General features: G+C 39.9%; 1 protein-coding gene across 1 annotated transcript in view; it reads right to left on the bottom strand.

Annotated features, from left to right (window-relative positions):
• The window catches only part of cntn4 (contactin 4), a 131,881-nt gene that overhangs the window by 38,290 nt on the left and 69,415 nt on the right, over nucleotides 1-24,176 (bottom strand). The window contains exons 6-9 of the mRNA XM_030050988.1: nucleotides 16,379-16,582; nucleotides 11,905-12,007; nucleotides 11,401-11,585; nucleotides 4,868-5,007 (exon numbers count right to left, since the gene is read on the bottom strand). Coding sequence (XP_029906848.1) covers nucleotides 4,868-5,007; nucleotides 11,401-11,585; nucleotides 11,905-12,007; nucleotides 16,379-16,582 — 632 coding nt within the window. The remainder of the gene's footprint in view (nucleotides 1-4,867; nucleotides 5,008-11,400; nucleotides 11,586-11,904; nucleotides 12,008-16,378; nucleotides 16,583-24,176) is intronic.

The raw sequence follows: 24,176 nt of genomic DNA, 5'->3' as shown, positions 1-24,176 counted from the left end.
TTGGCAATGTCATTTGCCAACAACACTGGGTCACTACATTCGATATAGTACAGCATAAACAAGAGAAAGAATGAATGACTGTTAATGTTATTTTTTTTTTTCTTTTAAAAGGACGTTTCTACAGCTATGCCCTCTACAATTATTGGAAGCCTTTGTGGAAACGACCAAAATGGCTATAAAAGAGTAACAACAAAAGCAATGAGTTATATTCCATAGTAAATTATTATAGCTACATTTTAGTGAAATATTGAAAATTATATCTGTTTATGCAAATGTAATTGTTTAGAGGGAAAACAACAATCAAAGGCAATAAAAAATAACATGCAATTCATTTTATTCACAAAGTTTGATGTCATAAACATTTAAAGGGAAATTTCACTCCAGGGTTTAATAACTTCAGAGATTATTATTGCTCACCAGAGTAGAACGGTGAAAGAAATTGGCTAATTCCATCCCCAGATGTTCAGTTAATCTACTGTACAACCCTGAATAAGGATGGACGGCAAGTCGACGTGAACTAAGCTTGGCAGGGACTGGTAACACTTTCTGTGGAGAGTCTAAACTCAACTATCAAGTGAAAAGTAGATGTTCAACAATCTGTCATTTGCCTATTTGATGCATCTCCAACAGGTTATGTAACTCAAATCCCAATGCTAACCTCACCTCAATTTTAGGCCTAAACCCACCCCCATTTCTACCACCAACACTAGACACTAAATATATACTGAAAATACTAATATTAATGTCAGTACTAATACTAATAGCACCTCTTATGGAAAATGCAACCCAAACTGCTTCACATAATAAAGACAGACAAGGAACAAAAGGGTAGACATAAAGGCTGAACAAAACACTAATAATAATATATGCATGACTATTCACACAATCATGAGTGTTACTTGAAACTGAGTATCAACACTGAACTCACCAAATAACTTGTGACACTGCAATAATTGCAACAACAACAAAAGCTGTGATCTTTGTACTTGATGCCTCCTTGAGACTGAACGGTAGGGCTGTAAGACCTATAGTCGAGGGAGCGGGAAATTCAAACCGTCCTGCCCTTTCAGGATGTGGAGGATTGTATGATAATTTCATCACCCTCTGTTGAAATTCAAAGGCTATGAAATAGGGATTCTGATGGGAATAGACTCTGCTCAGCTATACTAAGCCATCGGTATGACAGTGTCATGCTCCACTAAGTGGACTAAATCCTGTTTCACGATGGAGTTTCCCTTTAATTACACAGCTACTTAATCCTGCAGCCACTGCCAATAAAGATACCTGCACCTCATAGTGAGGTTCTAACATCTAAATTTTACTGGAGATCAATACAAAAATAGCCAGAGGAAACTTTGTACTGAATGCTATTTTGATGCATGGTGGTCATACAGTTATAGCTTTCAAACTAAAGACAAAGCTTCACCAAGGAAAAATATAATGAGACTTATAATCTATAAAGACAGAGTTAAAGCAGTCATATTGGAAATAAGAGGAACACAGCATGTTCTTAAAATCGCAGTAGCTATATATCATAGTTGAGATTTACTGTGAGTAAAGTTACACAAGAATTGAAATTGAATTATTGAAGGCACATATATTCAGCTATGCAGACTGTACCAACACCCGTGAGAAATGCATTTTAATTTTTTCAGAACAAAGAATACACTACCCATCAATTATGCCATCAAGGGTGCCGGTTAAATAATGCAGTTTATCAGCAAATACACCTTGATCCCTTCCATTACCGCAGCTCAAAGTTAGAAAATCATCAGCCAAAATAAGTCAGCTTAGATGCCGTAATGAATGGTACACTCTGGAAAGGTCTCAATTGATTTACTGTAATGAATAACAACTAATGGTGCATCCTCTTCTCTCTGCTCCCTACATCATTGACCTTTCCTTCTTCCACTGATTAAGCTTCTGTGGTTAATGGTGGCATTTCTAACAATGTACCACCTTTGCTGATTTATCCATTCACATATGCATTCTGAATATATCCATTTATTATGCTGATATTAAGAGAGGTTTGGTGAGCAAAAATCAACACAATCATTGTAACCTTTAATCATACGTCGAGGACGATGCATTCCCTGCACAGGGCGTGGGATCTGACCAGGTGAGGCATCAGTCTCATCCACTTACGAGGATATTTTTAAAGGAGCTGTGCTTTCATTTGCAACGTTGCAGTGGAGAGGGTTGAGAGGAGACATGCACTAAAGGTCACCAGCGAGAGCTAAATGCGGGTCATGCAACCCAATGTCATGCCAAAGCATGTAATACACCCACTGGTCCACCAGGGGAAACAGTGTATGTGTAATGCTTTGCGTCACCTTCACGTCACAACTACACGCGCCACTTATCAGGTCCACGTCTCGATTATATGCTTCGTCTTCATGATACGTGTCTTTAAAGCTCCCAGTGTAGATTATTTTAAGAAACTACAAAAACTACAGAATTCCCAAAAGGAAAGAGGGATTTCCTTATTTCTTTCTTTTTATGAAATCTTGTATGTATGACTTATTATTTCCTACATAGGTGATTATATACAGGAAAAAAAAAAAAAAAAAAACACCTTTCCTCTCAGGGCTTCCATAGTTTCTGTAGTGCAGGAATTACTTTACTTTTTTTGGAGTAGCATTTTTATAGCCTGAGCTAAATTAATGAAAGTCTTGGCTTTATTTGGAAAAGGCAAACTTTACTCTCATGAGATATTACGATAATTAGGCTGGTTTGAGAATGGCGCATGAATGTCATGCAGAATGAAGGGCTTAGTGCAGGATAGGCTGTTGCACTTAAGCCAAATCCAGCATAATCAAAAGGTTTAACCTTTTCAGTTAATAACTAAATGTCTTCTGTAAAGCATACAGGAATTGTGAGATCTCTATTAATTGTTTTGATTGGCCCATAGACACTGGTTTCCATGTGGGAGCTTATCGGATGTATGACAGCCTTCTCTTATGGCTGATCTAATTTCTATAGCCATCAGAAAGCAACACGACCAGTATGCGGTTCTATCCAGATTGAGGCAAGTGGTGCGTGCTTTCAAAGTGCCACGCAATTACGCACACATTATCCACTGGGGATGGTAAATCTAGGTAAGCCTGCATCAGCTTGAACAGAAGTACACAGACGTCTTTGCTTTTGTATACACCAAGCTGGCTGGTTATAACTCGAAGTTTATACACTGGAAAAAAAATCATCATTCATCACTCCACATCCTCATCCAAAAACGTCAGGTTGCAGGGAGCAGCTGCCTGCATGTGGCCTCTCCTTTCCAGCAGTTCTCCCAACAGCTGCACCTGAAGCCTGGGGGTTTTATTTCCAACAGATAAAGGCTCATAGCTGTGATGAACACGGTGTGCAGGTACAGAATCGAGGCTGTAATTGTTTTGGTTAAGCCTTACAGTAGCGAGGTAGGAAACAAGTGAGTGTGTGTTTTTAAGTAAATTCCAATTTTCACATTTCTCCCTGGAAACTGAAATAGTAGCTTACTTCAGGCAGCATCATTATGGAGTGTTACCACTTTATTCCATCTTTTGCATGTTTCTTGTAAACCTGTTACACACCATTCATGCAATGGGCCGACAGGCAATGTGATGTTTTTCTTTTTATTTATGTTTTTAATACTAGTTTTTTTTTTTGTTTTTTTTTGTATCTATGCAAGAGATACTTTCTCCTATGTGGGAAATAGTATCTCTTACATAAGAGGAAATACTACATAGGAGATACAATACTACCTTGCCTTAAAAAAAAAAAAAAAAAAAAAAAAAAAAGAACAAAGGGGTGATTTATTCATCACACAGACAAACAGATGGCTTGACTTGTTATTTAACCAGCAAACACAACAGTATGATCTAATAATGGTTCTGATAAAAATGTTAGCCATTGACTAGACAGATTGTTGATTATTCTTTCCTGAATGGAAGCCAAATCTGCCTTTATGAGAAAAAGAGTTTGCTGTTTGGAGCGCTGCTTCTGGTAACAAAATGAAGGGCTTTGTTCATTCCAACTATGCTGATAACATCTAAGGATTGATCTTATATCCTCTGGTGTGTTTGTGGCCATTTTGGCATAATGAAGAAAATTAACATAAAGTCTGTTTATTTATCAGGTGCAAGCTGTGCCTGAGTGCCCAATCAATCTCAATCAAATAACCAGGCTATAGGACCCAATGGACATTATGAGGGAGTATTCAATTATATTTTTTGTCATAATGAATACTTCACTTCAACGACAGAGTTCATTCACTATTGAAGTTAGATGAACAAGGACACTTTTTGCCGCTTCTGTCCTCCACAATAGGCTCATCTCTCATCATAGTTCTCATAATGGCAATTCTGAAAGGACAGGGTGCTAAAATGAATCTAGGCTACAGAGTGCTTGTATAGAGAATCTTGCGTTTTTCTCCTTTGGTGGCACAGGATTAATAACTGCACTCCAGGAGGAGAGATTTAACAAAAGATTAGGGTAGCTCTTACATCACTGTGCTTTCCAGACCGGCATGAAATACTTGGCTTGTTTACAATTTGGTCTTTCAACACACCAAAGCATAGTAGACACAGTGTAATTCCTTTTAAATAAATGCTGTTTCGCAGAAGTGAATAACATAATGCATTGCTGCACAGGAGGAACTGTGCTGTAATGTAGATGATAATGCATGTTAATTAGGCAGAAAAGCTTGAACAAGCGGCATAACGAATGCTTTGAAAACACGGGGTGGCTCTCAACAGTATAGGGGCTCAGCAACATTGAGCAGGCGAGAAGTATTTGTGTCAAAGCTGCTGTCGCCAGTCTAACCTTGGAAGCAGAACTTTATCTCCATATAATATCTTATAAAGAGATGCGAGCGGTTGGCTGATCTCACCTCTACAGGCTCCAGGTTCTCTCCATTTTTCATCCACCTGTACGAGGGCTTCGGCTTCCCTGTGGCTTTACACTCCCACACCAATGAGTCATCAATGGGCTTCTGGACGTCTTGGGGCTTCTCGATTAGATGGGGAGGGGCTGCGAAGTTGAAAGCATGTGACATTAATTGAACCTGTCGAAAGGGAGACTTTTATATAGATAAAATTATAGGGTTTATAAGAAGTTAATTTGTCCAAATTAGCAGTTGTCGTTCACCAGGAAATTGCATAGAAACCTTGAAACGAGTGCTGCTTCTTTTAGTTTCTTAGCATGCTTATAAAAGGGCAAAAGTGATGGATATCAGATCCATATACATTAAGGTAGCTACTGGCCGTACCATAAAATACCTGCAATCAATACTATTTGAGTAAATTATGGTATAATTACACGGGAACAGCATTGATTCTTACTGTGCCAGGCAAGTAACTCAAGGCTGGTTAATGATTTAGTTTAAAAAAAGAAAAAAAAAAGTACATAAAACTGGAAGGATTTACTCTCCCGACAGCTCTACACATTCCAGTTGATGTGTAGGTCAAGTGACTATCATCTTATATCACACAAGGGCGCTGACAGGTCAAGAGTAATGGCTGACCGCACTTTTCCGTTCCACAGACCTAATGCCACGCTCAAGGACTGACATTTGAAGAGACTTTTCAGAAAATGTACAAATTCTGCCCTAATTGGTGTCCACTACACCTCCCCTCGCCTCCAAGTGATGCAAGTTGAAGCAGAAAGACAGAGAAAAACACAGAGCGAGAGAGCGAGAGAAAGAGAGAACGAGGGGTGGATACAGAGAAAGGGTTGCACTTGTGTGATCTGTATTTATCTTACCATAATGCAGATATGGAAGATATGGAAGATATGAGAGTGAACCTTAAAATAAGTTGGATTTTTTTTTCTCCACTGCAGTATCAAAACATAGTGTGTATGGAGCAGTGTAATACTATAGGCTAGTGAAATCCCATTGGCAATCAGGCTTCTTACACAAGGATGGCTGAGGTCATTAACATTTAACTAGTTTGGAGGCTGTTCTTTCACCATCCACCAAAGCAGCAACAGACTTGCTTTGGTGGAAAACTGCTGAATTGTAAATATGCTGCTTCTTCTTACTATCACGATTATTATTTGTGCTGAGGTAAAGACTAAACACATTTAGGGATGGCCCCAAATATCTGGATATTATTTTAATCATTTTTTTAGGTTGCTAATTGAATATAATTTTAGCACTCTGATAATTTGGGAGTAGTCTGATGATACATTCAGCTGCATGTCGCTGACTTTGTAAATGAAAAAAATAAATACATAAATACATAAATAAACACGAATGGCAAATGTAAATGGATTACAATCAATAGAAATGACATATCTTTGAGTGTTTCTTATATTGTGCGGGAAATAACCGATGGTGGTGCATCTCTATCTTTTGGGAGATCCCTGTGTTTATTTGTTTTAAAGGCATCATTTAAAGAAAGCATATTAATTCTTAAAATTCAGAAATTTTGTGTTGTAACCCCATTTTCTCAAAAAAGTGCAAAATAGACCTACTGTGCTTCATTACGACTGAGAAAGCAAGTTTTGTGTTGTTCCAACTGGTTTTGCTTTAAGAAAATGGAGCAATGAGGCTTAATTGGTGGGTGTATTTGAGTATGTGTTTTTCTATCTCCATGAAGGAGCATCAGTTATGTCAATAGTGTTCTCGGTGTGTGTGTTTTGGATAGAGGAATCCACAAGAAGGCAGAGCAGTAAGCCACCCTGAGACTCCATTATCTCCGGTCATTTAGCATCACATCCATCCGCGCTACGGCAATCTCCCACCACGGCCTGGTCGGGCTGCCCCACCCACTGCACCTTTCAGGACCACACTGTTGTTGTCGTGGTGGTGGTGGTTTTTTTCCACCCTCATTGTCAGGGCCCTTCAGTCTATCCCTCACCCGCTGCGAATGTATCGACTCTCAGTCAACGCTCTCCAAATGAAACCAGGCAGCCCATCTCTGTCTGCACGGGGTCAAGCATGCACAAAATCAGGCCAAACATCAGCTGGCTGAAGAGAAGAGAGAGATTTTCCTCATCAGTGGCATCACTATAAGATAATAAATTCTATGGGAAAAGGTAAATTCAACAGGGATAGTGAGCTGTCACATCCGTGCATGCGTTTTCTCTCTGAGCAACGGCTGTATCATCAAGCAATAAAGTGTCCTTGTTTTACCGGCTTTTCCTTCAGAGGTGACAATTTCACCAACCCACTAGTCTTTTGTTGGAATTTGTTAGACTAGGCTGGTTACAAATCAGCCTCATTCATGCAATTTGAATGAGGACAAATAGGTGGTACAATACTGCCACGGGGATAGTGGCCAAAATCCTGATATTCCATTTCTCTTTTCTTTGCTTTCCCGGTACAAATAGGCTAGTTTCACAATCATAAGTGAGAGATGAAGCACCACAGCATCTGGATGACCTGGGAAGGGGGTTAGAGCTGAAAAGATGAAGCTCTGTGGCCACAATCCAGTTTTAATACTGCATGTTTACTTTTTTGAATACAACTGTGCAGGACAAAGGGAATGGAAAATCTTATCAGTAGACATATACCGCCATATGACCATTTTGATCAAATGTACAACACAAATGTATGCAAATGAATTACAGCAATCAGACACTCATTTAATTTACTCTAATTCAAGACTTAGGCTGTTAAGACGCACAAAAGAATAATTGTTTTTGACGGCATGTGAGATAATAATGAGAATTTAGCACAAAACTTTTAATAACAGCCACCAGTTAATTGCCACTGTAAAGCAAAGCCTTCATTTCCTCCCGGCCAACAAAAAGCCAGTTTTCATTCGACTGCAGGTTGCAAGGATGTACACGAGATACCCTTATCGATTCCCCCATTGGCTTACACTGCTGACGAATGTCTCAAAGGCTTAATTCAAAGGGAGTTCAAAATAAGATTACAGATTTTTATCACCTGGCTGCAGACAGCAGGAGAGAGACGGAGAGAGACTGACAAACCACATCAAAAAGGAGAGTGGACCGCTCAAAAGGACAAATCAGCTTTGGTGGATCCCAACATGCTCCCAGGCTGTTATAGTGAATGGGGTAAAGAGCTTCCAGGGCTGCTGTAAATAATGGCAAATTGTTTAATGCTCCAAATGAGTTATTTCTGACACCTGACACAGCATGACTGAAAGAGGAAGGAAACAGCAGAGGGTCACAGAAAGTAGCTTGGAACAAAATCAAGAGATTGCAAATATACAGCCAGATAAATAGACAACCTCTATAGAAATTTGCTTTATTCTGTCAGGAGCAGCTGAATCGCCTGGTAATATATTAGCTCTTGTGTCAATACTGTGCATAGGGGGCAACATTTTATTGATCATGTCATATTTTTCATGGACGGAAAGATTCATAGCAATTACAGTCATAGCAATTTTGATTTGTGAAAGAGCAGGTGTTTTGGAAACAGACAGGTAGGCTTAACTCTGAGAATATTTGGCATGCACGGCTTTCTAGGAAGCAGATTGGAGTTTTAGCTATTCAAACATTTCTTGGAAGCAGAGAGGCCCCGGAGGCAAAAAATAATCTCATTGGTTGAGTCAAACCTCAGTGGGCGGAGCCACAGAGCCACAGTTTTGCAGAGCTCAAGTTTAGCTAATGGTGCAGTCACGAAGAGAGCGGCGAGAGAAAGTTGTCCTTTGCTGGCTGCTTGCTGCTTGTCTCTGCTCTCATTGGACGATCCAGCTCTTTTGTAAATGTAAGCATTATCAAATAAACACTTGTCCATGTTTATCATTTTGTAAAACTGTCTAAAATATCCTGATAACACTCCATCTCAGTGTATTTTACTCATGGGCATTGTGTGCATGGCGATCACTTTCTAGGGTTTTTATGTATTTAGCTATCAGTAACCTACAATAAATAGAAATAGAAATAAAGCACTGAAGTATGAAATGTATTTATAATAAACCTAAAAATGTAGATCAAATAAAATCTTTGAATACACATATGGCTAGTTATCACCCTCTAATATAATTCTACTATTTCTAAATGTGGGAGGTAAAACAGGGAGACTGTCGGAAAAAAAAAAAAAAAAAAAAAAGTATGTTTTAGAGGGAAACCCGTCTATATATAGCCTGCACACCACTGTATGTCCCAATAAACAAATGAAATCAGGTCATAAAGCTCTGGAAAACCACAATCAGTTTCTCCCCTGTTGTTTATGCAACTGCAGCGGGTAGAAACCAGGAAGAATCTCAAAACCCAACCTGGAGCTGGTTGCTTCCTTAAGCAGTGGCGATACTAAACTGCATAAAACTAAAACTCGGCTCGACTTAATTGCGTCACTCTGGCATCACGCCGCTCACTGCTGCCCTGGCAACAGCCACCCCTCGTCGCCGGCTCTGAGAATGAATGACTGCCGGCTGCTTTTGCTGCTAACTGATACATTTAAGTCATTAAAAAGTAACTCTGGTCGAAATATAAGTAAAAAAAATAGATCCAATGTGACATTGTTCTTTCAGTCATGGTCAAGGCATGTGTGATCTTGGAGGGTCAAAAGGCTAACCAGCCAACCTTGACAGCTCACAAATGTCTCTCTATTGCTGAGTCAATTGTGAATGAGAGAAATAAAGACACGACTCACTGTTCATGTTAGACCAAACTCTAAATATGAGGAGAATAGCACAGCTGACAGTGCTCAACTACTTCCCTATAACTCCTATTCATTTTGCATGGTGTTGTCAAACTGTTACTTGATTGCGATACTTCAGCTGAAACTTTTGCAACTCACACTTTCCGGTAATCCAACAGTAGCCTATCCTGTTGGATTAGCAGCCTGGTCGATGACAAACATAGGAAAAAAAAATAAATAATTGCAAACACTGTGGTTAACAATACACCTCAGCCAAAATGTAAGAATATCCAATAGATATTTTTGCCTATAATGGATATTTCCTTCTCTTTTCCCTGAAATACTTGCATCATGTTGCAGATTTTTTTTGTTAACTATTTTGTTTTAAGTCTTATTTGTCATAACCTTGTGACAGTGGCAGCTCTGACACTTGGTTCACAAGCACAAAGTGACAGCAAATGAAGGGATGAGGGCAATATTTACTGTAAAGGCAATCTGCAGTCCTGCTCAACTGTGAGTATCCCGCTCTCTGTATCTGTGCTATTGTACTGTGACTAATGTGTGGATGCCCTAACAAGGGAGGGCCGGGCTGCAGTAGCGAGAGGACATGGCGGGGGGCGAGAGGGAAGACAGAGGGAAATGGGTTGGGGGAAATTCAGTTGGACGTCTCATTTGACCAAGTTAACACATGTCTGTTTGGTCGCTCACACTGAGTAATCCGCATTGTGTGGGAAAATAAACAAGTTGAAAACAAGAATGCTTAAACATACAGAGAAGCCGATGTGGTATTTTTGTAAATGGGTCATTAGGCATGCAGCAGAGAGAAATACCAGAGGGGAGACAGAAATCCCCAAGGCCTGGATAGCCTACAGGTACATGCTTAATAGGATGTCTCGTATGAACAATGCCATCACACAACTACGACTTGAACATTCGTCACTGCCATCCATTTGGGAGCCTGTGATGATAGTGTAACGGAGAAAATATCAAACTTAGTACAGGACTGCTCATTTAAACTCAAATTAACTGCTATTATAAACAATAGAAATGTCATTTGTTAAAATAGGAGAATAGGACAGGTTTACCAGTGTGGAACTTAAGGAAACAAGCACCGTCCAAATGTCAAAATTTTAGCTTTAGACTAGGATTTTATCATGATTCAGTAAATCCTTATAATCCACAACCAGTGCATGCACAAAAGACAGAGTAGCAATTTTTTGTGGGCAGGTTTATAAAATATCCATTCTGGAGAAGTCAGGGCTGTCAGCTGAGGATTTGAGCTGCCTTTTTCAGATGGTGGATATCTCATTTTAGAATGAACCCCCTTACTTCTGCTGGACTGCACATTCCAGGCTGTGGTTATCACGACTTCTAGTATATGAACTTAAAAGGTGTGACACAGTCTCTGAACTATCAGTAACAATGAGCAAATCTACTAACCCCCTTCCCTGTTCATCCAGATGCTGTGGTGCAGATTATGTCCCTGACATATGTGCCTGTGGTCTAAGTATAGTACATTTAACGGCTTTGATCTCCAGTCAAGTTGGATGTCAATCATGGTGCCATCTGGTAGAACCCAATACAAGGCTCACCAACAAGGTCATATCCAAGGGCTCAGCCTCATCCGCATCACTCCTTTAATCTGGATCAAAATATTAGAGGCATCATGGCTGACAGCCTTTAATCATTTTGACGTGCCGTTAAAACGGGCGTCCCTCCTCGTGTATGCCGTGCGCCGCTCTGTTGATTGCCATTGACTGTGTTAGAGCACCAGTTGTGTCTGCCTTTGCTGTCTCCCAGTCTGAGCAGATCTGACAGATGCAGTGCACTCTGGTCAAATATTTATGCTCTACAGGATCACCTACCATAGAAAGAGAGCTTTCCTTTTACTGTATTCATTCCTCTGGAGTTCTCAGCCACACACTCGTATGTACCAGCGTCCTCCTGCTGGAAATATGGAATTTCCAGGACACCGCTGGCTTTCCTCATGTCCACTTTCCTGGCAAAAGGGACTCCATCCACTCTCCTCCAGTTTATAGAGGGTACAGGGCTGGGGAGAGCAAACATAAAGAGTGCAAATGTTTAATAATTTAGTTTGGCCCTACTGTAATCACAGAGTAACATATTAGGATTATTAGCCTTCTACTATGCCCACTCATGCACTCCAGGTGTCAGACTGAATTACAAAAAATGAGAAATAAGTATTTTAACTAAAAATTCCTACACCTCAGCATATGTCCTCTAACCCTCTCAGATGTGCAGTCTAGCTTGAAACACATGAGGATTGGAGGAAAGTGGTGAAACCCATGAAAAATATACCACTTGTCTAGTCGTATTTCACTTTTTATGTGCTAGTGGGCTATGCTTACTTTCCTAGAGCGAAGCACTCCAGTTTGACTGTGGATCCTTTGGCAACATGGACAATTTCTGGAAACTGAACTTCAATTTTTGGCTCATATTCACCCATCACACCTGAGAGAGAAATGGAAATGAACACAAAATATTAGTGGGAAAAACAAGTTGTAATATCTATCAGTCAGTATTTGTGAAGTTAAACAACTCCTCAAAAAGCTTTAAAAGCATTAGTTGTGGCTTCTGCTTTTGCCATGCAAGTATTGAAAACTTGTTTCAAGTACAGCCCTCTTTTGCTAAAAGCTGAAATATTTTTATCTTCTAACACTCGCCGATCTGAGCACCAAAAATATGCTCGGCTCTCAGCACTGTCATGGAATGCTTTTTCCACTGAAAATAATGAGAAAAGGGGACCAAAACACAGCTCCCCAGTCGACATGCAACCTATTGATGATGAATGGAAAAACAACTTTGAGAATTCGTCGAAGGTTTGAGCTTTTACATCCAGATGAGATTTATCTTGTTGTAGTGTTAACAGCTATGAACCAGAAAATGGGCCCATAAAATCCCCCTGGGTACTGCCACTGTGTCTACAAAGCATCCCATTCACTGTCGGTGGAGCAGCTCTGGTGGATTATAATATCGCCGCTGTGCATGCTAAAAAATCTCTGGATAAAATGGAAAACAAGAATATTGGCTCCTTGGTATTCTAACTATGGGAGAGACTCGTTCGTGTTCGTAAGTCAAGACCGAGGGTGTCGAAGAACAAAGTAACAGAACATGTGAGTTTTGTTTTTTCCCCCTAAAACCACATTAAGGAAAATTATATCAGTGCACTTGTAATTGGGTGTGCTTCCATTTCCTCCAGCACCACCAATTCTCAGCTTGGGTTCACTCTCCTGGTATTTTAAACCATTCTCATCCAACAGTGCGACAATAGGTTTTCCCTATTGCTGTAATTCGAAGCTGTGTTGCACAAATGGCTCTTGAGATGGAGGAAACAGGCCAATTTCATCTTGTTGATTTGGTGAGGCATGTGTTATCAGGATGGCTCCTGACTGACTGTGAAAGCTAATTCAGATCCTTATCACAACTGTCTCATACTGGAATGTAACCACAGCCCTATCACCCATGTTAAACCAGACAGGTGGAAGCGGGCTGGTAATTGTCTCATACCATAACCTTTTGTAGGGGACACCTGGTTAATGCGCCCCCAACAACCCATCCCCCCCACGAATATAACATAGGGCTGCTTATTGAGGTTTCGTTGCTAGACCACTAGTCCCACTGCCTGGGCAAAAATAATGGTTTCATGAAAAAAAGAGAGAAAAAGAAAGACAGAAAGAAAGAAAGTGGGAGGGAGGGGGTTTCTGGAATCACTTGGAAAAACACATATCCTCGGGTCACACCACATACTCCCAGCTCTGTCTCCCTCTTTAAAAACATAGTGGAGTAAGAAATTTGCAGAATTCATTCCCCTAGGAAACAAACTCTCTTGCCCTACATCCATTCATACACTGCAAAGTGATTTATGTATTCGTGTCTTTAAATGCCAAGAGTGCAGTGACAGGCAAGCTGTTTTTTTTTATAGCTGTATGTTTAGTAAAATAGATATATATTTGTCTTTTACTTCACATGCCTCCCCTTGGGCTATAATTTGAATGACTACAGATAATTCTCTGCAAAATCGCCTGATCCTCTCTTATCATTTTATTATGGGCCGAGTCTGTGTAGCCCGTGGTCCCACAGGTTGCCGGCTGAGCCTTTTATTACCACAGCATAACTAAACAATTGCATTTAAAAGTTAACAGGGGAAAAGTTGTTAATATAAGAGTAATGTTTTGTGTTATTCTTCATTACTGCCTGAGGCCATACTGGATGAGACACAGGTTGACATCCTGGTGAAACTATTTCCCTTGATGCAGTAAATACTGTCTTCCATAATCTAGAGAGGGAATAGTGATACTGCTACCATAAGTGCTGCTACTAACTGTTTAGTACATCCCTTAAAGGAATACTCCAAAGTACCCTTTTCCTGATTTACCCAGACTGAGACAAGATGTTAGATCCCATTTTCATCTCTGTGCATCCACTGGTTTGGTTCCTATGGGTAGCATTTCATCTTAGCTTAGCATAAAGACTTGAAGGCTATGGGAGTTATTAGCCTAGCTCTGTGAAAGTGAAGAAGCTGAAGCTGTCTCACTTAGATGGTGAATCATGTGTATTTGAAAAACATGTCTTGGATTTTTTTTTTTCTTTTTTTTTAAGGATAAATTATATGGTTGGAACATACTTGCACCGTACTTAGATTGTGCACCACTAAAGGTATGTTCCAACCATTTAACTTCTCCTAAAACAACTCTTGTTTTAGGAGAAAAACAATCCAAGACCTATATTTCAAAAACACATGATGCATTGTGTAAATAAGACAGCTTCAGAGTTGCTGTAAGTCTTTATCCCAAGCTAACACAACATGCTACCCATAAGAACCAAACCAGTGGATGTACAGATGAGAAAATGGTATCGAACATCCCGTCTCAGGCTGGGTAAGTTGGAAAAAGTTTGTATTCCCCAAAATGTTGGAGTATTCCTCTCACAAAGTCACATCATGCTGTTTGATTAAAGGATCTTTTATTGATTTATCCACAGTGGAATGTGTTCTGGAAGGCAGCAGGCCATCATTTTAAATCTGAAAAAACATTTCTAGTGCACATTAAATTTGACTTTGTATTTCTTCTACTGCATCACATAAAATATGGTAAGGAACATCCTTGTGGGACAGAAGCCTACAATTAGATTACGTGCCGACGATGACCTTTCCTCTGGAGTGCCTTGATAAGGCCAGCCTAAAGCATCAGATACACATGCTAAAGGACATGCTGAAATTAGCTAAGAAAGAGCTAATTAACCTTTGCTTTTCATTTGTATTCCTTGAAACCACTTGTCCTACTTTCAGTTACTAACAAAACAAATTTTTGCTTTTATATCAGGGCCTGGAGCGGTCCAAATTTTCAGCATCTTTGTATTAAATTACCCAAGTGGCCCCAGCACAATATGAAAGAGCAGCATTTGTTTAGTATTATTTAAGGCATAAATAAAAACATGATCTAACAACATGGCAAAACTGAAAAAAGGTGCAATGGGTGCACAAACAAAACTATAATAAATAGCATGCCCACTCAATAGGGGGTTTGAAGTTGCATCACAAATCTCCCAGCAACTCCAGCTGGCCATCAGGGAGGTCCACTGGGGAATTGATTGTGCACATAACAACAGCACTAGGAAAAAAGAGATGGTGTGGGTGCAGGTCAGCTCGGTGATGAAGTAACAGTGAATGGTTTTACAAGGCACGTCGCTTTTCCAAATTTAGCCTACTCTCTCGCCTTAACCTGTCATTAGTGTTAGGGCGTTTTCATACCTGCCTTGTTTAGTCCAATTGAGTCAAACTCTGATGCATTAACCTGCTTGGTGCAGGTCGTTTGGGCAGGTGTGACACCCAGCAATTGCACTGGGGTGTGGACCAAAGCAACCAGACTGAGACCCTGTGGAGGAGCTGGTCTCAGGGTGGTTACAAATAAACTCTGGAGTGGTTCATTTGCAGTGTGTACCGGTGTGACCGACTGAGATTTGACACAACAACAGAAAACACAGTGCATTTTGGGCTGGAGCAGCTTCCATAGGTCAGGTTATGGAATAATTAATAACAGACAGAAGCAACTCGGTAGCATTAGCAACTAGCACTTGGCAACATGGGAACCAAATAAATCAGGGGGCGGACATTGAGAAACAACAATATACATTGCTGTCTTGGTATTAAGCCCAAAAGAGCACTGCATTAATAAAGATATGCCAAAGCTGCTGATGGCGCTCCATGCCTATGCTGGATACTATATTGTCCAAGTGTGTTTGTACAATCAAGTGAAAGAGGGAAAAAAAAAATACAATAACACCCCTTAAGTAAAGACTTACTTTCTCACTGTTTCATACATCTTGGTTTGTTAGAAATTTTTGCAGTGTGAAACCAAACCAAACCAATGAACAATGCAACAAAGTGTCATCTATTCCACTTATTTTAACCATAGCAGACAGACTAAAGGTGTGAAAATGCCCTTAGTGTCTACTCCAAAACTCTGCAACTGCAACTTGAAAATCAAACCGAGCCGAACAGCCGGAAAAACAGCCAATTTAGCAATGATGCGAAAAGATTTTAATGTTAAATTGTTAGCTTTTATAAAATGTGTTAGCTGTTGTGAAGATCGCACATGGTTTACTGACCACGTAATTGGATGAGATCTAACGGTGAGACCATCAGTTTCCACTCCAAAACAGCACAGAAGTTTAACTTTATTTTCAGTTCACTTCAAGTGATACGCTAACAATCGCTTGCTCTCAGTCACTGCTGCACAAGAGCTAAGGACCGCCAATATGGCCGCCCGTTGGTGCACTACGTCTGCTGAAAACCCATAGAACGGGGCATTTTACTGGGCTCACCATCGCTACGCAGCACAAGTGGAGTGGGCGGGCCCTGGACGCGGGTCTTCGTCACCGTGTTGGTCACCACACAGGTGTAGTTGCCCACATCAGAGGGCTCCACTTTGGCGATGTACAGATTCCCCGTCTCCTGGGAGATAAAGCGCCGAGTGTCCTGCTTCACAAATGTAGGGTACTCATTAAAAATCCAGGAGAACATCAGATCTGTGGGAAAAAGAAGAGGAGAAGAGGTAGGAGTTCAAATAAAGAAAGAAATGTATGCAGGTAAAAAAGAACCAAGCAGATGTCACACTTTTCAGAATTCCATTAGACATTTTTTTTAAGGCAGGGCATGAGACAGGGGTGACATGGAAAGCTGGAAGATATTTTGGTTGAATAGTATGAGGTGCGAGGTATTTCCATAATTTTTAGACCTCCTGAGGGGAGTGAAAATGGCCTCAAAGTTATATCAAGCTAAGGTGAAAATTAATGACGGTCAGGGCCTGTGAGAGGTTGCAGGCCTACGTAATTATCTGGACTCATTTCAAACGAACATTTTCTCATGCGGATGAGCTCTGAATATACAACTATTGGCAGACATTAGGACCTCTACTGTCAAAGTACCTTCAAGTAAGAGTTGCCCAGAAAACAAACTAGAATCCATTCATTCTTTCATTCATAACCTTTATTTCCATGGGGAAAGGCCATAAAAACCCCATAAAAACATCATACAATCATACAAACAATGCACATAAAACAATAAAAGCGCACAAATGTGAATGCATTATGAATCGATTATGAATGCAAGAAAACTTGCATTTCAGAAAATCAAAATCAGTTCAATTAAATCTCATTTGTCAGTCCTTGGTAGGTCTAAGGATGAATTCATAAAGAGCCAGGCATGTTGTATGTGCAGCGTGGGCTCTGTGATGACATGCCAAAGAAACACCATGCTAATTTCAGCTCCTCTTAGCCTGGAAAATCGAGGCTAAATGGGGTTGAAAATGTTTTTTCAGCTGGCAAGTCGCTACCTTCAAAGAAAAGACCAGATCAGCAACAGAACCAGTTTCCAATAACAGCAAAGCAGCATTAGTATCAATATTTGGTATTCATTAATACTCAAGATTACAAGATAGGCTTCTTGAATCGAGCGATGCTCTTTAACAGATGGCATCCTATGAATACACTTGCAAAAACAAAATCATCATTGTTGGTTTTCTAAATAAATCACCTTGTGAATTCTGTTCTTTGTACTCCAATCCAAAAACTTGTTCTCGATCCAAACAGTAATAATTGACATTTGTGATTATATGTCAAGATGCTGACTGGCCCTGAACAGAATTTATTAGACATCCTGATGCAATTACAGCTGTTGTGATGTGCAGCATCGTGTTGGCAAGTAACTGTCATGCTGCAAAAATCAATGAGCGTTCCTGAAGTTTCAATACAATCATGTCATAAGCGTCCAATCACTGTTGGAGAATTTTCATAATTAGCAAACCGTGCATTTTGACGCCTCGAGATCCATGATTTACTGAAATTGACAAAAAAAAGTACCATCTCAGTGGGTTTTAGCAGTCAAGTTATACTTATTAAAACTCTGGATCAACATCTGAATCATCCTCAACACCAGATTCCCACCATCATCATCATCATCATCACTGCCTTCAGAGACAGTCCTGAAATGCACTGCAGTGCTGCTGGGCCAGACTGCTGAGGTTTCGTGGAACAATGTACTTCTAGGAGAGAACAAATGAGATACAACCTTATTTCAGAGCCTGGTTTTGTGAAATGAGCCCGATGCCTTAAAATGCAAATACGTGCTGTGGGCACAGAATGTGAGAGAAATACGTTTTCCCACCACAAAAGGATTACACGAAGCAGGAACGACTCGAAACAGGTACTAGATTTACACTGAAGTAACTCGGCAGAAAGTAAGAGTGCTGTGGTCTGGGGGCGGATTGATGGATACATTTACCTTCAACTCCAAAAACCTGATTTAATTCCCAGCTCTTGCCAAGAAGTTTTACTGCTACTGTGAGTGAAATTAATTCATTTATTTATTTGTCGAAAGTTACTCTTATTCAATGGTCTAATGCATAACAGGTCAAAAGTGACCCAGTTGAGTGTTTATTCTAGATATCTTTTCAATTAAAGCATTTTATCATTCAATATTCCATGGATGACGAATGATCACAAATCCTTGTTTTCATTTTTTTTCTTTTTTACTTTGAATTAAAAAAAAGATTTTTTTTTTTTTTTTTGCATTAGTACCCCCCAAATGACCCACATTTATTTCCTAAATGATTTGATGTGTCACTGAGTGGTTCTTAGTCTCTCTTATCTTTGGAGCACATTAATTTTTTATCAGGAAGTATTAAATTTGTTCATTGAAGATCATGTTTTTTAAGTAGCACAAATTATTATTTTCATTTCCCTCCCTCTTACTTGGATAAAAGTTGTTTGCAGTTTTCTTGACTATGGAATTTGACAATAACCTTTAGATTTTTGCATAGAATATTTTACTGTTCAACTGGTCAACATTTCAGGTCAAAATGTTGATTACTTAAAATACTATTTCTATTATTATTACCACAGCTATTTCTAGTACTACTATTAGACCTAGAATCATAAGTCATACTATTACTGCTACTACTACTGCACCTAATTATCTGTGCCTTAGCAATGACCTGTAAGATTTTTAGCAAATATCTAGAACAACCCCTGGAAACACCCTCGTATCCACCTGCAAACACTCCACCTGCACCACACACAGTTCAAGCTCCAAAGGCATATCACAGAGGCAAGAGGAAGATGTGGGGTGAAAAGGCAAAACCCAGCCACCGCCCAAACCCCAGACAATGTCACAGAAAGTAAAAATAAAGCCATAAAGTAAAAATGAAGACATATAAGATCTGAACATCTGCCAGTCATCGAAAAGTCAGCAGGTGGTGCGCAAAATGCAACAGACCTGTGTGCCAGGATCAAAGCAACAAGCATCTTTTCAGTTTATTCTGAATGTATGCACTTAGAGACAATAACAATGCAATAATGTTGTTACTGTTGACTATATCTTTTCTCTTTTTTTGTACATTCATCTGTGTACAGTTGACTGCAATTACTAAATACTAAAAACAAGACATTTACACCACTTGTTCCAGTTATAAGTCATATGTATATGTCATGTACAGAAAAGAAGCCCAAATCATCCTGCAAAAATAATTATTTTAACAAAATCTGAATTGCAACTTGGCTTTACTACTACTACTACACTACTACTACTACCACCACCAAAAATAATAACAGCAATAACAATAATATAATAATATATCACACTATTGAATGCATGGTCATTATTGGCCTATGTACATACAAATCCAATATGTTGTGTATCAGATGGTTAACTATGGCCAAAATATAGCCCTAACAAAACCAAATTATTTTGAGTTGCCCAACTTGTTTTAGTTGCCGTTTTTTTTTTTTTTTTTTTTTTTTTTAAACATGACCAACACAGGTGAAAATTGTGTCCAATTTGTCCTGCTGTCACAAAATCCAATTTGTGGTGGAGAAACAATGTTCCCATAATTTGCAGGGTCAGGCTCAATTCATACTAGATCCTCTGCTCCTGAGTTGTTCACGTTATCTGTGTCAGGTCATCAAATCTGAATGCTCCGACATAATCAGCTTCAGTGGAGTCCTGCAGCCAGTTTAATTGACAGGCAGCCCCTATTGCCCTGCTGTGCCTAATCAAACCCTACCACTTGTTAGCGGACTAGTAATTAAACAAAACAGTCTTAGAGGATCCCTTCCTTTAGCCTCCCTCACTGCCTGGCCATTTATCACAGCATGTTCCCACACTCCAGCTGGGTGCTGTGAGTAGGTAGCTGTACAGGGAGCATTAGAGGCGGCCGATCGGCACGGCTCTAATGCTTGGGCTCGGGTTTGGCTGCTGTGTGTGCTGAGCTGAACAGAGTGTGGTGGCACAGGAAAGGTCCGTGGGGACAAGGGACACTTCAAGGCAGGATAAGGCATGTTGTTTGTGTTTGTTTCCTCTCCAGTGCTTTTGGACTGTGGCTGCACCTGCTCTCCTCGTGTGTTTAAAACCCAAATGACTATATGGCACAACATGAGGGGCACAACACCATAGAGTGAAAACATAATGAGATGTCTCACACAACTGGCCGAGGGGTTGTCACAATATTAGGAAAGGCATTGATTTTACGGTAGCATGGGGTATACAATATTCTTTAGTATAAACATAGGAATTCTTTAAGACCAGTCATAGTTAGAGAAGAAATCCAGCCAGCCAGAATGATCAATATTAATACATAACTGTATGCCTTTCCGTGCAGAGTAAATGGTGGTATAATCACTACCATGGTGATGGGGTATCGGGTTAATCAGTATTTTGACCACAGCAGCCTTTGCACATCAACTCAAAGTGACAGCTTATAAGTTGTCTAATTTCAGACTTTGCTTCGAGAATATAAAACGCTGATATTTATCATTTTCTAAGTAGAAGAAAAACTCCGTAAATAGTCTCAGTGTCAATCTCGGTCAAACTGTATTATCAGTTTATTTCATCATCTATTTGGTGTGTAAAATAATTTTGTGCATGTCCTCTGCAAATCTTCTCTGCTATCACCAAAAGTTGATCCATCTGAGAGAGGCTTTGAGAAGTCCCGAGAGGAGCGCTGTGTGGTTTTCCACTACACTGCTGAGGTTACAGATCACTTTGCACAAGTCACAATGAATGAATGGGCTTCACTCATAAGGAGAAACCCAGGAGTAGTTTCAAGGACAAGTATACAAAGTTTTAATAGGGCATAACTAAGATTGTGTCTAAATTTATTTGTGATAACATCAAGATGGTGCCCCAAAAGCAGCTCTTCGACTGTGATATGTGTATACTGGTTTTATACAAAAACAGACAAGAATCAACTGCCTGCAAATGTCAGTTGAAAGTGAAGTGTGGGCAGACTCATAAAGACTAATTTATAATACCAATAATGATGTTTTAACACTTCTAACATCAGCATTTTTACTCAGCATTTGCTCATTTCTATATTTATTCATTTCATTAATTATTGAAATATACGATGTGTAGGGTGAAATTAATAATTCTGCCAGCTTCACCCATCCTTCAAGGCATCTCTCAGAGGGAGTGATGATTGACTAAATGTTACAAAACTGCCGACAGGACCTCACTTCACCAGTTGCATTTATACATTTCAGTCTAGTTTGAAGTAGGATCTCCTCCAGGTTCACAGATATAGCATTGTCAGTACTGACAATGACACATGAAAGCATGCACTGCATCCTCAGCTAATGGCTAATTTGAAGAAGATAAACACTGTTGATAACTAAAGAAGGCCTTTGTACAGCACAGTGGCTATTTCCATAATGGGTGGATTCATGTAAATAGGCGATGACAGCAGGTGATTGAAAATGCTTAGAGTGGAAGCCGTCATGTATCCATTAGTGTCAGTCATGTTTGTTTGAAACCAGCCTGGGCTTTGTTGAGACAAACTATTGTGATTAATATGCACACATGCATGGCTTCACCTGCTTCTTCCTGCTGCACCTCTAAAGCAAAACCAGCCAGAGACAACATCCCCAACTGCTAAAAACAATACCTAGTCAGTGAACACAGGCAATTATTGTGACAAGGCTGGACAACAACATAAATAGGCCTGTGCCAACAAAGAAAGCAAGCTATCCATCAATATACAGTAAAGGGAGCTGTGCAGCTTTATTAAATTGGTGTGTCAGTTTGTTCCTATTTACTGGCTGATTCAAATAGGGGGAAGGTTTGGCATCTTCATCATATGTTATCAGTATCAGCTGCCTCATCATTTACTATGAATAATACATGTAAAGCACACTGTGACAACAATATGCATTTTTAATCACCGAGATACAAAGCAGTGGGACGTACAGATGCCGCAAACAGTAAACAAACTTAAAAACAAACGGTCCCCACTAGCGTTGTTCCAGCCTGAATAATCCTCTGATTCCAGCCTTGAATATTTCTTTGATTATAGACGGCGGCACTGTGGCAGGAAGATCATGTGTAAGAGGTGTTGCTGGGTATAGAGTCAGGCAGGGCACCACACGCTGCTCTGGTAAAACATCAACTACTTTCTCTCAAATATTTCCCGATCCATGGAAATGAGCGCTCACAGCATGGCCACAGTCTCCACACGACAAAAGGCAAAAACTTGATTGAGTGAACACACTCACAATTTGTTCCTATTAGAGTTTTCTGTGAATTAGGAAAACCTCCTCGAAAGCCTGTCTCTTTTCACAGGAAGCAGGGTCCTGCAATTCTCAACAGGGCGACAAAACAAGACAAAACAAAACATAACAAAAACACTTGAACACAACAACAACAAAAAAAAGAAAGAAAAAACTAAAACAAAACCCCTCTTGTTAAACTACTGTCACTCCACATTGTGTTAGTGAGTGCAGCAGTCCCGTATCTGCTCCAGGCTCCAAGAATCCTGCTTTCCAATGTTTCCTTTACAGGACTGGACAGGATGCACATGCTCTGTGTTCACAAAGCCTGGGGTGAGAGCATAAACAGGGACAACACATGCAGTCACACACACACACACACACACACACACACACGCAAAAGCATTTCTATTCTTAGTGGAGATGCACACAAGCGATTTCAGTCTTGAGTGCCCCTTAAAGGTTTCTCCCCATTAGAAAATAGAGGTCAGCTGCATTAGGACCAAGACTAAACACAGTAATCATGTAATACAGAGACCAAGACTGGGTCACACAGGCAGCCCATTAATGTAATGGGCTTTGAAAAAGAGAGAAACTGACAGTCTTTAAGCTCCTCTTGCCCCTCTGATCCGCAGTGACAGACGGGGGGAGCGCTGGCCTGTGGCGCTGCACATTTGAGGAAACAGAAACTTTTTTTTTTTTTTTGAAAACATTCTTTATTTTTAGCAATAATACTGTTTCAAAATTATTAATCAAGCCGTAACCAAGTTGTGTTTTCCCATTCTCCTTCCTTGGCCCCACTGGTAAGTAATTACCATATATCTCTGGCGTGCTCCCAAAGCCAGAACATTGGCCTGTCAGACGGAGAGCGAATGTGTGGATGCGGCGTGGAGGCAGCCCCGCTCAGGCTTTGTGCTTGTATCTGGCCTGGCAGGGTGTGTCATCCCTGATCTGCACTCAGCCTCTTCTTCCTGTCTCTCCACTGCTGACTTTGAAGAGCAGGTAGGATCTCTGATGACACTGGTCACATCAGGAGGCAGGAAATCTCACGGCTGTTACTGCTGACCGATACGGGCTTTGGAAGGCCAACACAGATGCTGATATTTTTAGAAGTGACCAATATTTAGTGCACATATTCACTATACTGTAACAATTATTAGATTTACTGTTTCCTGATTAATTTTACTATTTTCCAGATGAAAAAGCCTCTGAAACAACATTCTGGCCGATATCCAGTTTTTGGAGCAACATGGTACCTGGTGCTGAAATGATTACTCAGTCATTTACACATTTACATATTACATTTCAATCCCTCAATCACTAATCATTTATCAAACAGAAATATCAAACATTTGCCTGTTTGAGCTTGACAAATGCTGAGGCTTGCTTGCTTTTCTTTGTTTTTATCATTATGAAAGGAATACTTTGAGTTAATTTGGCTGCTGGTCAGACTAATTAAGCATCTTATGACCTCACTGGGGCTTTTGTAAATGACTGGCATTTGTCATTTCTTCTGACGTTTTATAGACAAAATGATTAATTAAAAAAAAAAGGGAAAAAAAAAGAAAAAAAAAAATCAGTA

Source organism: Myripristis murdjan, chromosome 5 (genome assembly GCF_902150065.1).
Source record: "Myripristis murdjan chromosome 5, fMyrMur1.1, whole genome shotgun sequence".
Taxonomy (NCBI): Eukaryota; Metazoa; Chordata; class Actinopteri; order Holocentriformes; family Holocentridae; genus Myripristis; species Myripristis murdjan.
The sequence above is the reverse complement of the archived record's forward strand: the minus strand, read 5'-3'. Positions and strand labels throughout refer to the sequence as shown.